General features: G+C 29.7%; 1 protein-coding gene across 3 annotated transcripts in view; it reads right to left on the bottom strand.

The window, feature by feature from the left end:
- The window catches only part of LOC106459034, a 30,252-nt gene extending 14,557 nt beyond the window's left edge, over window positions 1-15,695 (bottom strand). For 2 of the 3 annotated variants that reach the window (XM_022385411.1, XM_022385408.1), the window contains exons 1-3: window positions 15,259-15,695; window positions 4,213-4,303; window positions 2,723-3,330 (exon numbers count right to left, since the gene is read on the bottom strand). In XM_022385411.1, coding sequence (XP_022241119.1) covers window positions 2,723-3,330; window positions 4,213-4,303; window positions 15,259-15,327 — 768 coding nt within the window. In that variant the 5' untranslated portion in view covers window positions 15,328-15,695. The remainder of the gene's footprint in view (window positions 1-2,722; window positions 3,331-4,212; window positions 4,304-15,258) is intronic. The other variant, XM_022385409.1, reaches the window with a different exon arrangement.
- Between the last annotated feature and the right edge of the window lie 241 nt (window positions 15,696-15,936).

The following is a 15,936-nucleotide window of genomic DNA, read 5'->3' as shown; positions in this document are numbered from 1 at the left end:
TATATATACACACACACACACAAACTGTTATTAAATTAATATTTAAACTCATCCACTAACATATGTAAAATAAGAAACTTGCACAAATATACAATATTTGGCATAAAATGTTGTCTTTGTTATGTATTACATATACATGCCAAGTACCTTTAAACTAAATATTACAAGCTTATATGTATATTTACAAAGACTCACTACTATTACTTAAAGAAGGAGAGAGTCAATTTGTTTTTCACTAAATAAAATGTAATCATTACCAAAATTTAAATCTGGCTTATTTGTAATTTTCATTTCAAACCAACTAAAAACTTAACTGGTAAGAAGAAATCATACCAAACAATCAGAGACAGACATGTCAAATAATTTTAAAGCTCTTCTAAACTGTTATTAAATTAATATTTAAACTCATCCACTAACATATGTAAAATACAAAATCGCACAAATATACAATATTTGGCATAAAATGTTGTATTTGTTATGTATTACATATACATGCCAAGTACCTTTAAACTAAATATTACAAGCTTATATGTATATTTACAAAGACTCACTACTATTACTTAAAGAAGGAGAGAGTCAGTTTGTTTTTCACTAAATAAAAGTAATCATTACCAAAATTTAAATCTGGCTTATATGTAATTTTCATTTCAAACCAACTAAAAACTTAACTGGTAAGAAGAAATCATACCAAACAATCAGAGACAGACATGTCAAATAATTTTAAAGCTCTTCTAAACAAAGGTCCTAAAGTAATAGAAAATGGGATGATAAACCATCTCAGTTGTTCATATCTTATTAGCATATATTATACTATTTAACACACTTCAGTCTTTAATATATTTCTGCAAGTTATCATGGATAAAAAAAAAAAAAGTCAAAATTTATCACTTGAAAAAAAAATCTATATCTATTTTTTGAAATTCAAATGTAAATTTAAATATATATTTGCAACTAGTTGAATAGTAACTTATTAATCCAAATGTTATTTTTATTTCCAGACTTTCACCCATAACCTTTTTTGTGCGATATGCTGACATAACACCATGAGCTCTCATTCTCAAGTAATACCAACAGTTTTGAGATTATATTTTTGTAGGGAGTGTTCACATTTGTATAAACATAGTTGTAGGGAAGGATTTTGACCTAAGGGTCAATGTATTTGATGACATTATTATATGTATGCCAGTAAGTAATTAGTATCTAGTTATTAAAAAATAAAAGTTACTAAATAATAATTAGTCTTGGATGATCATATAGGCTACTAACAATGACAACAACTATCTGAATTCCTACTTAATTTTAAAAATGCAAATTACAAATACATTATTACACTTTGGAGTGGATCTTGAACTATAGTTCTAGAAAAGCAGAAGCTACTGATTTCAAACAAGAAGCTGAATTTACATTAAATTCTAGTATTGTGAAACTCAGTATAATTATATAAAGTTCTGCAACAATACATTATACAGGAACAATGGTGGAAGCATTAAGTCTCACACAAACTGGAGAGGGAAAGTATCCCAGTTAATTCTGATAGACAGCTTAGTAGCCTGAGGGAACTAGAGCATGCTAAGAAGCCACTATAAAAGAAAAGAAAAAAAAATAGGTGTAAAATGAAGAGAGAGAGAGGAAGAGTAAAATAATAATCCAAGTAATCAAGTCATTTACCATTGTAGATCCCAGACGATTTCACCCTATATGAAAAGTGTATTCAAGAAAAGTCAGAGAAAGAACTCTCTGAGCAGGTAAAGAAAAACAAAACAAAAAAAATCACAGGTCAGGTCATATGACCCACAAAAGGACAAAACTGGTATGAGAGGTAAAATTGTGGGGAATTTCACTCATCTATCTAACTTGAAATTTAGCATACAAAGTATATTGTATATTCAATGATTCTGGCTTTAATGTGGTTAAAACAAGTTAACCATCCATGAAGAAATTGAAATAATTCCCTTCACTATGAAGACGAGCTGCATAGGGTGAAACTACATCACACAGTTAACACTATTTTGTATCACGACTCTAGGCAAAAGTATGAAACTAAAAATTAGTGTCTATGTAAAAAAAGAAAAAAGGATGTATTGAAATACAGAAAATATAAACCCAAATGTAGTAATGAAATACTAGTTTAACCTTCAAGATCAATCAAGTGTTTTGTCCCCAATTAATGAAAACTGTTAAACTTACCCACTACTCAGTTAAAACATGTATTCAATTCCTCTGCTGAAATCTACTTGTGTTAAAAAAATTAACAAAGAGCATGCAGCAATTCTTCTCAAAATAAGATAGAAAACCATCTTTCTGTTGAATTTTTTTTTGCCTGAACTTAATGTTACAAGGAAGGAAATTAAATATTTATAACATTAAGGCATTATACAAATGATTATATTTCCACTACAACAGTTAGTTACCTTAAGCACTTGTTCACAGCAACAATTATCAAATAACTAGCACTAATTACAGATTGTTTGCTTTTGTTCTTTAAATAACAAGGTATAAAATATTTTGTCTTTAGAATTGCATTATTCTGGAATTAGTAGATCAATGTACATGTAAAATGCATGAAGCCTAATTACAGTCAAATTGCTTTATAACTGTTACATTTTCCTGTTGCTTTAAAACTGTTATCCTCTGAAGAAACTCAAAATATTCTTTTTAAGTTTCTATTAAAATGCTTTCTGAAGAACAAAAGTTGAGTGTGCAAATAATTAAAAAACCTTACCTGTTGCATTTTCTCAAAATCCAAACATGGCCGCTGGATGTTTGCTCCCCCACCTCCCCCACTGGCATGCATATGTCTATGTTTCTTACGAGGAGATAAATTACGAGGGGAAACAGAACATACTTCAAAAGAAGGGATGTTGGCAGAGGCTGAATGAAAGACTTTTGGTGGGGGTGAAAGAGATCTACTAGGTTTGTGCACATTAGCAGGAGGGGAAGCACAGAACTCCACAGGAGTCGATATACACACAACGTCCCTTAATTCATCATCTGAGGATGCAGAGTTTTCTCCACCACTAAATCGATTAGCTTGTGACCACTTCCTTTTTTCAGGGTATATATTGTTCCGTGTGATTACATTTCCACCACAGTTAATAACTTCTAACTCCTCCTCAGAGCTGTGATGGTCAAAGTTATGATCACTGTCACTTGGCAGTGCAGAATCTAGTGCTGGTTCTGGCAGAGGACTGTCCATGTCGGTCTTAGAAGCACATAAAAGCTGTTGTTGAACCTCTCTACTAGTGTCCACCTGTTCACCCATCAGGGCTCGAGGGCTTCTGCCTGTCCTCAGTTTTCTTTTCCTGCCTTCCATCTGAACATTTTCCATAACTGTAAAAACATATCAATTGAATAATAACAAAAAAAAAACTGTTGAAACAATTTGCAAGTTCCTTTTAATTGTATTTGTTTTTAAATTGATTTATTATCTGCATTGTTTAGGACTTTGCATAAATCCAGATAATTAAACAATAATAGCAGTGTTACACAAAAGAAATTTTAATTATGCTTTTTTATGTAGCTAAATAAAAGTTTACTTACAAATAGTCACTGAATGATCATGAACATGTACACAGCTACACAATCCAAGTCTATGAACCTGTACATGTGTATCCCACTGATAAAACACCGTGCATGTTTTTAGTCATGCACACACAACTCACAACCATATTTGGTCCACTACATAGTTCCAGTAATCTTTCTCATGCACATTTTTATTAATGTTCTTCATATAAAGACAATAGTAAGCATTTATTTCATTTTACTTTGCTTTAGACTAAACAAAGATTCTGAAGCTTTTATTTGCCAAAGGTTTATAAACATTTACACTTGTCTTCCCTCTTTCTTTGGGTAACTAAGATAAATTCAAAACATTAACTTTGAAAAAGGGCTGAAGCTTGTCTGGGATCAGACTGCTTGAAAATATATATATAAAAATAAAAACTATCAACACCTTACCTGAACAGAAGTTTCTGTTTCTTGATGTCAATAAAAAAAAAAATTTGCTTTTCTGATACAATAAGCTGCATTTGATTTTAAATAAAAAATTTACATACATTCATTATCATAATTCATAAACCACGAAATATACAATTATTAACGTTCTGTGCAATGTTAAAAAGATGTAATCCAAATGGCTCTAGAGGTTCTTACAAGTTACATGTATATTAAAGCTAATATACATGTAAGAGTTAGTGACTTATCAATCAATACCAGACTCTGACTCACACTTCTGCAATTCTTCTGCTTCTGCCCCTTCATCATCAGATTCTGTTCCGGAATCCCGTTCATCATCAGCATGTGGCTGAAAGAAAGAGCTCTGTTATTAATTCAACATAAAATCTGATTTCTATTACTAGAGTTTGGGAAATTCTTTTTTATAAATGTTATGAATATCACTAGCAAACACGAAAAGGAGTGATGATTTACTTAAGCAAAAATCACTGAACTTAAGTTAGGTTTAACAATAACACACACACACACACATATATATTCCTGCTTCTATTTTAAATACACTTCCAAATCAGTACCATACTATTGACATTTATATGTGAAAAAAGTGTTTGTTTTTTATTGATCACAGTTGGTATAGGGAGAACTATATGGCATTCAGAGGGCAAACACTAACCAATTTCCTCACATACCCTAACAACCTTCACCTTCATGAGCAGGATCATAAAAAATGTATTTAAAAAATGTACTGTCTAGTGGACTAGACCTAAACAGACAAAATTATTTAAAATAAATATACAGTTTACTTGTAAAACTAACACAAAACCTCATAATGACCAGTCTTAAGAATTAACAAGTTTAAAATTCAATATGAAATCAATTCCACTTCTACTACACCATATTTAAAAAAAGAAAAAAAGTGTTTAATGAACCCCAGTTTGACTACACTTGAATTAATCCAGTGTCATCACTATTCAAAATATTGTTAATGAACTTAGAAAGGTGTACATTTGTTAAAGAAAAAAAAGCTCAAAGGGTTTCTAATAAAAATAAAACTACTACATATATGTTTGCTTTTTGAATGATAACACTTATCACCAGAAAATATGGTACTTCACAATATCCTATAAAAACAAATTCTTATGTAGCTTTAACCTTTAACATTAAGACATTTTTTTATACATGTTACAAGAGACCTGTATGGAATATAACTTAACAGAATCTACTACAATAACAAATCCTACACAAAAAACTAATCATGGAAGAATGGTTTACATGTTAGATGGTAACTACATGTACAGAAGTACACATTTTATAGTTGCCCCCAACCCACCTTTTTTCCCCCCTTTTAAGATCTGTTAAGAGTATGATCAGAGTAAACCAGGTGAAGGAAGAAAAGTTTGCAAGGTACAATTAAAAAGTCATCAGTGGATAACAATGGCTGTGTTTAAAGTTACTTTATTGAGAAGTAAGGCAGTTAATTGTACATGAGAGTCAGACCTTCATTAAGTGTTTTACAATATTTGAGTCACACATCAACTCCCTACACCTATCTTGTTTGTTTTTTTAAAAACACAATTTAAGACTTCAACCTTTTTTAGCTTCTTTCCTACTTGACAAAGTAATGATGATGAAAAAGTGGAACTTCCACATTTTCAAATACAAAATGGAAAAACCCAGCCAATTCAAAAGAATTTCTAGAAATCATTGCACATGCATGGATTACAGTAAAATATTCTCAAGTAAGATCACAACAGGGATACATTATATTGTAGCAACAGTACAATGTACTTTACATTTTGAGATAACTGACTTTTTAGGTTTTTTCAAATATTCAATTTTCTACTTACCTAATGAAATTAAATTTTAAAAATATATTCTAGTTCTAAGCTTATTCAAACATTGGATTATAAATAACTAAGAGATCGAGGATCAATGAAGTATACAAATGTGATTCACCATTGCCATATTTATCGATAATTATAATCATAAATAAAACTAAAATTAAAAAGTGTTTATAACAGTGGGATTTAATAACATAGACTGGCAGGGAACAAGTATAATCCTCTAATAATTGGCCCAATAATGAAAGGGTCATTGTCAGGAAATTTAAATTATATACATTAATATGAAACTCTTTACATATTTTGGGCCTCTTTATGATGTAAACTCTTCCAAAAATACACAACTATAATAGATGCTTTTTTCCAGAAAAAAAACAACACACACACACACAAATTTACTTTTAAACTTTATTTCTTCTATTATATAACTTTCATTAAAATATTAAAAACATGGACATTGAAAAGTCATTTGTATATTAGCCTGTTTATAATGTCAACATGAATTACCTACATAAAAATTACAAATTACAAAATGATGGGCAAGTTATTTAAAAATTTTAATAATACTAATAATTCACGATTCCCTATATCCCTAGTAGTAGTATGTTAAGCTGGGAAATTAACTATCAATTTATTACATAAAATCATCAATTAGTGTCATGAAAAATAATAGATTAATCAAAATGACTATTAATGTCATGAAAATAATTAAATATCAACTAATCAAACTTAGTGTTTCCAATTATTACCATTTTAGATTATTCCAACTATCCAAGTGACCAAAATATTGCCATTATGTTTTGTCATTTTTCTATCTTCAATTGATTCAAGGTTATTCAGCTTAAATTGATGAGCAACACAACTCACAAAAAATAATTTTCTGATTATTACTATTTTTGATTATTCTAATTATTGATGACTCATGAGCCCTATGACTATATAATTATCAAGTTTTACTAATCACCCAACTTTAATGGCATGAAGTTTAATCGTAATAGTCAAAAATTGATCATTAGTCAAATGACTAAGTATTATGATTTTCCATAATTGATTATAGCCAATTACTATGTTATTTTGGTGGATATTTTGTTATATTTTAGTTTCTTGACATTTTATGTATTAAATCAATCATAATTAAGACCGGTACTCCCATTAATTAACTGTCACCAAACCCAGCCATGCTGAGCTTTTGTTAGTAAAGACCTGAAAGAAAACCTCTGAGATTATTCTACCTAGAATGTAACTAAGGAGCATATTGATTGAAATCATTCAGTACAAAATGAAAACCAATGATTTCAATAAGATATTTATGCCACAAATTTATGTTTCTCTGCTATAAATCTACCCTAGATAAATAGAAAATACCATAGAAATACGATTAATTTGCAATGTTTGTATTTCTAATTATGGAAGAAAACAATGTTATAACTGATGGTCAATTGCTTCTGATAAGCCAATCATCAACATAATGAAAAAATGTTCAATTTATTCTTGGCAGCTATTAGCATTAACACCATTTTATTTAACACATGGGAAGTTAGTAATTTATATGGATATTCTAACATTCTTTAAATAGACTAACATCAGAGAGTTACCATTTACTAAACAGTAATAACTCAAAACTGTTGTGCTCATCTGAATATTTTCCCTATCAGAAAATACTATACATGTTTTCAAAACATGTACTTATCAAACTATGTAATAGTAACAGCAAGTGGTTCCATGCAAAAGTTCAATTAAGAATCAAATTTTAAATACACCGATATGCATTAAGTACAACTTGAGTTTGAAACTCAAACTGTTACATCTGCTGAGACCAAAATTTTTAAACTACTGATATACTATTGCTTGCTACTTATACTATCTTTTTATGATAGCTGAATAATAAAGAAAACAGTTAAATATTTATAAAAATATGAATATTCCATCCCAATGGTCACCTTTGCTGAAGTAATACTGTTATTCGAGGAATAATGTAATTCACTTTTCTGTTCTCACATAATCCCTTCATCAAATAAACAATATTCTCGGAAAGCAGCAGTAACTGCATTTTACAAAGATGTTCAAAATTCCTTTACCATATAAATAATACCGTTGGATGGAATTTTCTCTAAAGATCATTCTCACATAATAATGTCACCATACAAGTCAATACTCTTGGAATCCAGAAGTAACAGCATTATCTCAGGAACCTGCTGTTAATTCTCAGATTATACCTTCACCAAATGGACAATACTCTTGGAATGCAGAAGTAACAGGATTACCCGAGGGACATATTCACCAGTAACAGCTTTAAGATCATACTCACATGATCCCTTCACCATATATTAATCTTGGAATTAAGCAAAAAGGTATTATCTGAGGACTACATTCACATGATCCCTTTACCACGAAAGCAATAAATTTCAAACACAACTTAAGCTTCCCTGCAATATTGTAAAAAGATATATTTTCCCATGGTCAGGAATGAATTATCAACAGAATCATGAACTATATAATCAACAGTACAAATGTTTGGTAAACAGAATAAAGGTGCCCATAAAACAATTATTTTTTGGTCAGAAATATGTATATAGCTGTTGTAATCAGTGCTAATCTTTTGTTTGCTATATTTCTGCTGACAATAAGACCAGTATTTACATTTGTAGTATGCATTCAAATGAATTACTTTTGAAGTTATCCAAACATACAAAGCTTTGTTAAGAAATAAATCTATGAAATATCGAAAGTTTCAGTAGTCCATGCTTGAATGAGTACTTTTTCAAAACAATCACAATTTAAGCTAAGCCTACCCTCGTGCACATCTTTAACTCACTGAATGTAAGACCTAAACATAATTCTCTGTACATGCTAGGACTGTATAACAATTTAATTTCTCATAGATCAATTATCACCTAATCTCCAATCACCACTAACCCTTGGCTACAAATTTACTTACAATTTACATGTACTAAACCTGATATTATTCTAAGGTTCCTTGCCAATTCCACTTAGTATAGTTGTAATGATATTCTATATTTGTGGGTTCTCTTAAGTTATCAGGTGAAAATAATTCAACATCCAGTTCAGTCTCAGTCACAAACTAATTTATTTCTTCCTTTAACATTATTACGAGGATAAGTTGAACAATGCTGTAGATTGTTGTAAGTTGTTTAGGCCTACAAATTACATTAAACTTGTCAAACAACAGTACTAGGACTAATGTACAATTAATCCTTTTACTTGTTATCATATACAAGTGTTCCTTATTCTATTGCTGATCAGATGGCAACCCTTATATGGGTAATTTGTCATTTATCTTGAAAAGAAATAGATTTTTTTCATAACATCTTTAGTTTTGTGCATTTATACTTAACTATGAAGTTCTATTTTCACAAACAATGTTCATACCAAGTGTCTCATTTGTTATATGCTGCACTTTCTACACTTCCAATTTATATGTACATCCATACTTACTACACAGTAATTTACTGTATTTTCCTCCATACCTATAACTGGTTTCTGTTATTTCAAGTTACTGTAATATTAGATACAGAACACATATACAGTAACACTAGTTTTAACTTCACCTGTATGGCAATATTTTCTTCAAAAACTTTTTTTTTCTTCACTAAGCCTAACCAGAAAAAAAAATGTAGGAACAAGACATACCACCTTTTAGTAGAAATATACACATGTAGATTTACATCATAAACTTGTTTTGGTCTGGAATATTGAAACTAGGTAACATACATCAATTTTTATCATTCAAATACAAGTTCACTAAATGCTGCTAATACTCAATAAGATTAGAAGAAAAGTCTGCAGGTTAACCAATACTGGCAGTTAGAGGGGGCCTAGAGCAAACTTGAAATATGAAAACCTCCTTCATATATTTTATATATTATATTGTATGAAGTTGCTTTGAAAATTATTTAATTAGCATGTTAAATCTGGCAAATCCAATTATGATATCTTTTTACATAGAAACAAAGTTTATAAAATTCAAGGAAAAAGTATCTCTGAGCTGGCACTTCAAATACCAATTGTCAAGGCAGTTTTTAGAAACTCCTATATTTTAAGGGCTGAATCTTTTGTTTTATATTTTTCATCAAAATGTTTTTTCTAGCCCATTTCTCTTTCTTTCCTGTTTTTATCAAATAATAATTTGTATTTCACACCATCCTTCTTGGCAGTCCTGGATCTTAGTGTCCATCTTCATTATTCATTTTAAACAATAAATACTGCTCTGTGACTTTACACTATTTTTCTGACTAGTCAGCAAGAAAAAAAAAAAAAGATAATTACCCCTTCTATAAGGCTAGTATTTGCATTTATTATGGTAAATATTCTACATCTCTCAGGTCTTTGACTAGTTTAGCAGATAGGTGAATACTTCTGTATTGTAAATGCTCTCATTAGTTTAAGATTTTGTATTGGCTGATCATTATATATACCAGTTCCACATACAGCTTCATTGTCATGATGCATTGTTTTAGTGGTTTAGTTATTAGCATTTTGTACTGTAATTTAAAGACATTTGTGTATATTGTAGGTTTTCCTTAAATAATTGACAAGTTTGTTTTTTCATTATTTTCTGTACTAAATTTTGACTTTGAGATTCCTATCAAGAAGTTGTTATATTCTATATTCATTGTGCATCTTTGATATAATCTGTTGTGACTAAAGTACATTTCCTTAGCTTATTCACTTAGATAATAATGTATATGAAGACTTATAGTATACTTTCTTTTGACAAATCAACTTAATTTATATAAACCATTCACTAAGCTACATTTTTATTATATTAAACATTTATTATGTACTAGGATTTTTTTAATAATCACATTTATACATGTTTACGAGTGTTCATAAATCAGTAAACAAGCAAAAGCAATGAAATAACACAACTGAATTTGATTTTTCCTTTGTTGTTTACTTAAACTTGGATCCACTTACTAACTTCAATGTTGTATTTTAACGAGGTTTATGTACTACCCATTCTTATGCTAATACAATTGTTGACCAACAAAGGTTTTCACCACCTCTGAACATGCATTTTTAAGTCACATAGTGAAAAGTATCTAAAAATTGTCTACAAAATTTTATCTTATAGCAAATTTGTTATCTTTTGTGAGCCTTTCCAGCCATATACAGTCTGAATTGCAACATACTTTTTTCTAAATGGACAATATCTTTTGTTATGCTTTTATGTGCTATTTCGTTTTTCATTCTATGTTATACGCATACAAAATGTAAAGTCAAGAGTCATAGGATTATTGTATTTAATATATGACAATTCTGTATGTACAAATTTAAAAAAAATTATTTTGTGAACCTGCTATTCAATAAAAGTTTACTTGAGCTTCTTAAGTTTTTAATTAACTGCACAAAGATACAAAAATACTTTATAAACCTGTAAAAAAATGTGATCAGTTATATTAGATTATAATAATACATGCCAAGAGTTACATGATCTCAAATCTAATTCTGGAAATCGCCTTTATTGAACAACTTTTTGCAAAGTTTTTCTACCTGATTAAGCATGACCGAGTGTTGCAAACATTTCCATTGATTTTTCACCATGTCTAGTCTCTTGACTGTTCTCACTGCTGAAGAGGGAATGGTAGGTACAAGCACTAGGTGCTTCTAAACTGTTTACATTTTAATACTTATCAAGTCAATGTATATTCCAAAGAGGTTGTGTCATCTTAAATTATTAATTATAATTATTTTTAAAAGACACCATTTCAATCTAATCTCTCATATCTATAACAGTTTATGTATACCAAGCTTGTTAGTATACCAATATTAACACTAACAGCCAATCTAATCTTCCCAATAGTCTAATAACAAAGTTATCTATCTTGACAGTCTTACTCAGTGACTATTGTACCTGCATATCACTATTGCTATACTACATTCATAATATATTTTCAATGTGGGGGGAAAAAAAAAGCACTAGGCAGTAACAGAACAAATACATATAAAAGTAGTAACAGGTTCCAAAGTTCAATATGTGGCATTACAATTTTTAAGTATAATGCCATGTTTTGGTTCTCAAAAAAAAAAAAATATGGAAGAAGTAATAATATAAAATCTTCAGTAGTACAGTTTATGATACTAATACGTTATCCATACAAATTCACAGTAACAACTATACAAAAATTTCTGCACAGACAGTTTTGAATATTTACATGTCCTTGCCAATTTTTAATGTAACCCTAAAAGCCCTCCAAAAACCCCTTTGACCATCATATTAGGTACAAGTTTCAAGATTTCTAAGATCTGAAATTTAATTATTAGACTATTGGTTTCAATGTTTTCTTACATGCTAATATCAATTTTCAAATCAATTTATTCAGTCAAACTTGTTAGCTCTAAAAAACCTTATTTTGAGGGCTATTAAGAAGCTTTTTCTTTGTTTGTAATCTGAGGCTCACAAGCCTTTATGCAAAACTTCAAGTTATTTTGTTTAATGCTGTGTGAAGAAGTTCAAAATTAAGTCAATTTACACATGTACAGTTGTCTCATGTATATAGATTGGTTACCTATGAATAAAACTTAATTTTTCAACTAAATTAATAACAGATATTTGACCAAATAAGATTACTTTAAATTCCTCTAAGTGATATTTAAAATTCTTCCAATAATCAGAGTAAACAAATGAAGATATCTGCACATACAATTTCTCAATCCAAAAATTGTAGTTGGAGAAATCCTTTGTTCAAGTTTATAATGGTTTTGATATTATTAATTGGTGTGCTAAACTATGCAAATTAATAATACTGACTTATTATCTAAACTAAACTATGCAAATTTAAATGGGTTGTATATGGATTTACTTCAGTGTTATATCTATTACTACATCTACAACGTTTTACTATATACAACTGTCCTGAATTTCTGTCTGTTGTCTAAACTGTATACATCCTCAAATATTTTGTCAAATATTTGTTCAGTGATCTTTGATAAAGTTATCTTTAAACACATCAATTCAAACCCGTTGACTACTTCCCAAGTAAATAAGATATAAATTTTAGGATATCAACGAGTTTCTTGGCCGTTCAACAATGTGCCTACTCCCAGTCTCCTTTTTATCATTAAATCCAGCCCCAATTATCCAAATATTCAGCAACCCTTTTTCACACTCATCAGAAAGTTGCTGCCTTTATTTCTCAAGATGCCAATTTGTTCCATAAAAGTAACACTATTGAAGAAATAAAACTGTCTCAAATGCAGACTTTTCCAACATTTCTAAATCTTTAAACTTTTATATTACTGCCCACAGAATTCAACACACACAAATTTGAAATAAACTTATTGGGTCATTTAATAAAATTTATTTCAACCAGATCACCCGTCTTCCTACTCTTTAAGTAAGAGCAAGTTAAAATATCTTAATTTGTCCTTATACGACCACACATCCATCCTTAGAATCATCCTAGTGGCCTTTTCTGAACCCTGCCCAAAACCTTAATTACTTTCCTGAGACCACAAACTTCTTTCACTACAAGTACTATAAACACACATATCTCACAGGAACATGCTTGTTACTTAAAGCACAACAGGAAATGTAGACCTTTTTTACTTCTTCTAATATCCCCTTAAAAATTGCAACCAAAATATTTTATACAAGGTTGTCAATATTCAAATTTGTGAATAATTAATAATTCACACACACATTTTTAGATTATCCGACCAATTGCATTTGCAACATGTTATTCCATAAATGGTCAACAAATCTCATTTTTTCAATCAACATTTCTTCACAATTTACATTGTACAGAAAAACTAAAGTTTAAAAACAATTTTTTCATATTCAAAGAAAACTACACACAGAGCTACAACAACATTAGCATATGACTGACATACATTATCAAATAATACATGTCCAAGAACTTTCAAAAACCATGCTTAAGCATACAGTTTTGGTTCTCTCAATTATTGTGACTTGGGGTAAAATACCAGTTACTAAACATTAAGAACTGAAGGATCTATAAATTATCAGAGTTTCTAGAGTGTGCCATACCCTGCATTTGTGATTATGCATATGAGTTCTGTAAAATCATTGTAGTTATAAAAATGTTAGGGACAGTGAAAAATACATTAACTGACAAGTAAAGATGTGTCAGTTATCCAGCACAGAAGTTTGGAGTCACTAGCTATACAGTCACATCTAGCGATACATCATGTGTACACTTGAAAATTAAGAAAAACTATTCCCAAAAACAGTTATGTGATAAATTTGTTCTTCAGACCAGTTTCAAAATATCTCAAAGCCACAAAATATTTAAATTAACTAAAAATTTATTCTGAGTTGAATAATTAGATACAGTATGCTTAAACCCAAACACACTTCTCATTGATAGGTATTTGTCAATAAAAAAAGAAAAAAACTTAAAGATGTGAACCACAATGTATCATCACAACTTCCAGTACAAATAGTTATTGGAATATGTAATATATAATTATAAACTTGTTGTCACAAAAACTCTACAAAACAGTACTTTAAAAAATTACTATGAAGATATAATCAGTAGTAGCCACAATACATTATAATAATACTAAACTAGTACACACAAACAATCATGAATTCTCTCTCTCTCATTTATCAAATCGCCTCTATAGACTTTATGTCACAGTAAATCTTTTTCAACTATAAAGTGCAATGTTAATTTTCAGACCCCATCATAAAATTATTCGTTCATAAGTTATCTGCTTACAGTTACAACCACACAATAGTTACATGTACAGATGTATTACTATTAAATTATATACTGCATGCAATATTATGATCAGTTGCTTAGATGAGAAGTAAAAACGTGTGTTATTAAAGAAATATTATTAGTATATTACTACTATTAGAGTATTAGTACTAATGATAGTACTACAGTATAACTGCAAACATAGCACTTAGGTCAGTTGGCACTACTGTAGCACAAGATTTTCAAATTTATCCTGAGCATAGTTACATTTTCGCAGTATCTTCTCACCTTTTAAGTGATGTTTAAGTTTCTTACCTCATCATGCAGATGTGATATCATAATCACATACTTTTCTTCTTTACTCATTACGAAATTACAGAGAAATTACACCATGGCACAGGTTCTTAGTCTCATTACACTAGTAATACTAACTAACAGTAACACAGGTACTGCAGACTACCGACCAGTACTAATAGTAATATGCTTAACTAATAATGAAAATTGCCCATTAAGATTTAGGTTAAAAGTGATTTATTACATTTTAAGTCATATTTTAAAACAGTTCAATTTCAAGTCCTAACTTCCAAGCATATAACTTAATTTAAAAGTTACAACGTAACCCATATGCTAACTAATTCAAATAACTGATTTTGATAATTTTCTAATGTACATTTACGTAAAGCTCATGTATTACTGTTAACATAAACTATGTTATTTTACATTGCTAAAGCTTAGTAAATGATATAAAATTAATACTGAAACTTTGCAAAACTCACCTTCGAGTGGAATGATTCGCTCTCATTTAGTGTTTGTGAACGCAACTTATGAGTTAAATGTCTGATCATTGCAAGAAGAATGAAACGTTGTACACGTGGCCGCAGGCTTTAAATTATGTTTTTGTTTATAATTAAAACGAAACTACTCCTATATTTATGATCACCTTAGGCTTTATTTATGTACCTTATTTTCAGATTTAACTCATCGCTACACAGTGTTTCTTTAATGTTACGCCACAAAATATTACTAATATAACAGCCACTGATTATAAATGATTAAAAGGATTACGCCCAAAACATTTTTTCTTCTCAATAAAATACATATTACATCTTTTCAAAACTCTTATGAAACAAAGAACACCTTCACGTTAACCAAATAATCCCATCACAGCTCCATCCCCTCTTCCACCAACTCTACATCAATCAACTACATGCAGTGACATATCAGCTGAAACTGGATGGACTCAACCACTGTGAAAAGGGGAAAACATCTAAAAAACATGCTTGCTACTCAGAAAACAGGATTAATTATAAATAATTAACAGATATAGCGTTTTTAAGACGTTAAAATACCATGGTATGATACTGATATATGTCAAATATTTATTATTTCTAAACTTCCCTTTCTATCTTTTAAAAAGCTTTGTTATGTACCCCATCAAAAGAAATAGATTCATC

Source organism: Limulus polyphemus, unplaced genomic scaffold, assembly GCF_000517525.1.
Source record: "Limulus polyphemus unplaced genomic scaffold, Limulus_polyphemus-2.1.2 Scaffold549, whole genome shotgun sequence".
NCBI lineage: Eukaryota > Metazoa > Arthropoda > Merostomata > Xiphosura > Limulidae > Limulus > Limulus polyphemus.
Note: the sequence above shows the minus strand (reverse complement) of the source record. Positions and strands in the feature narration are given on the sequence as shown.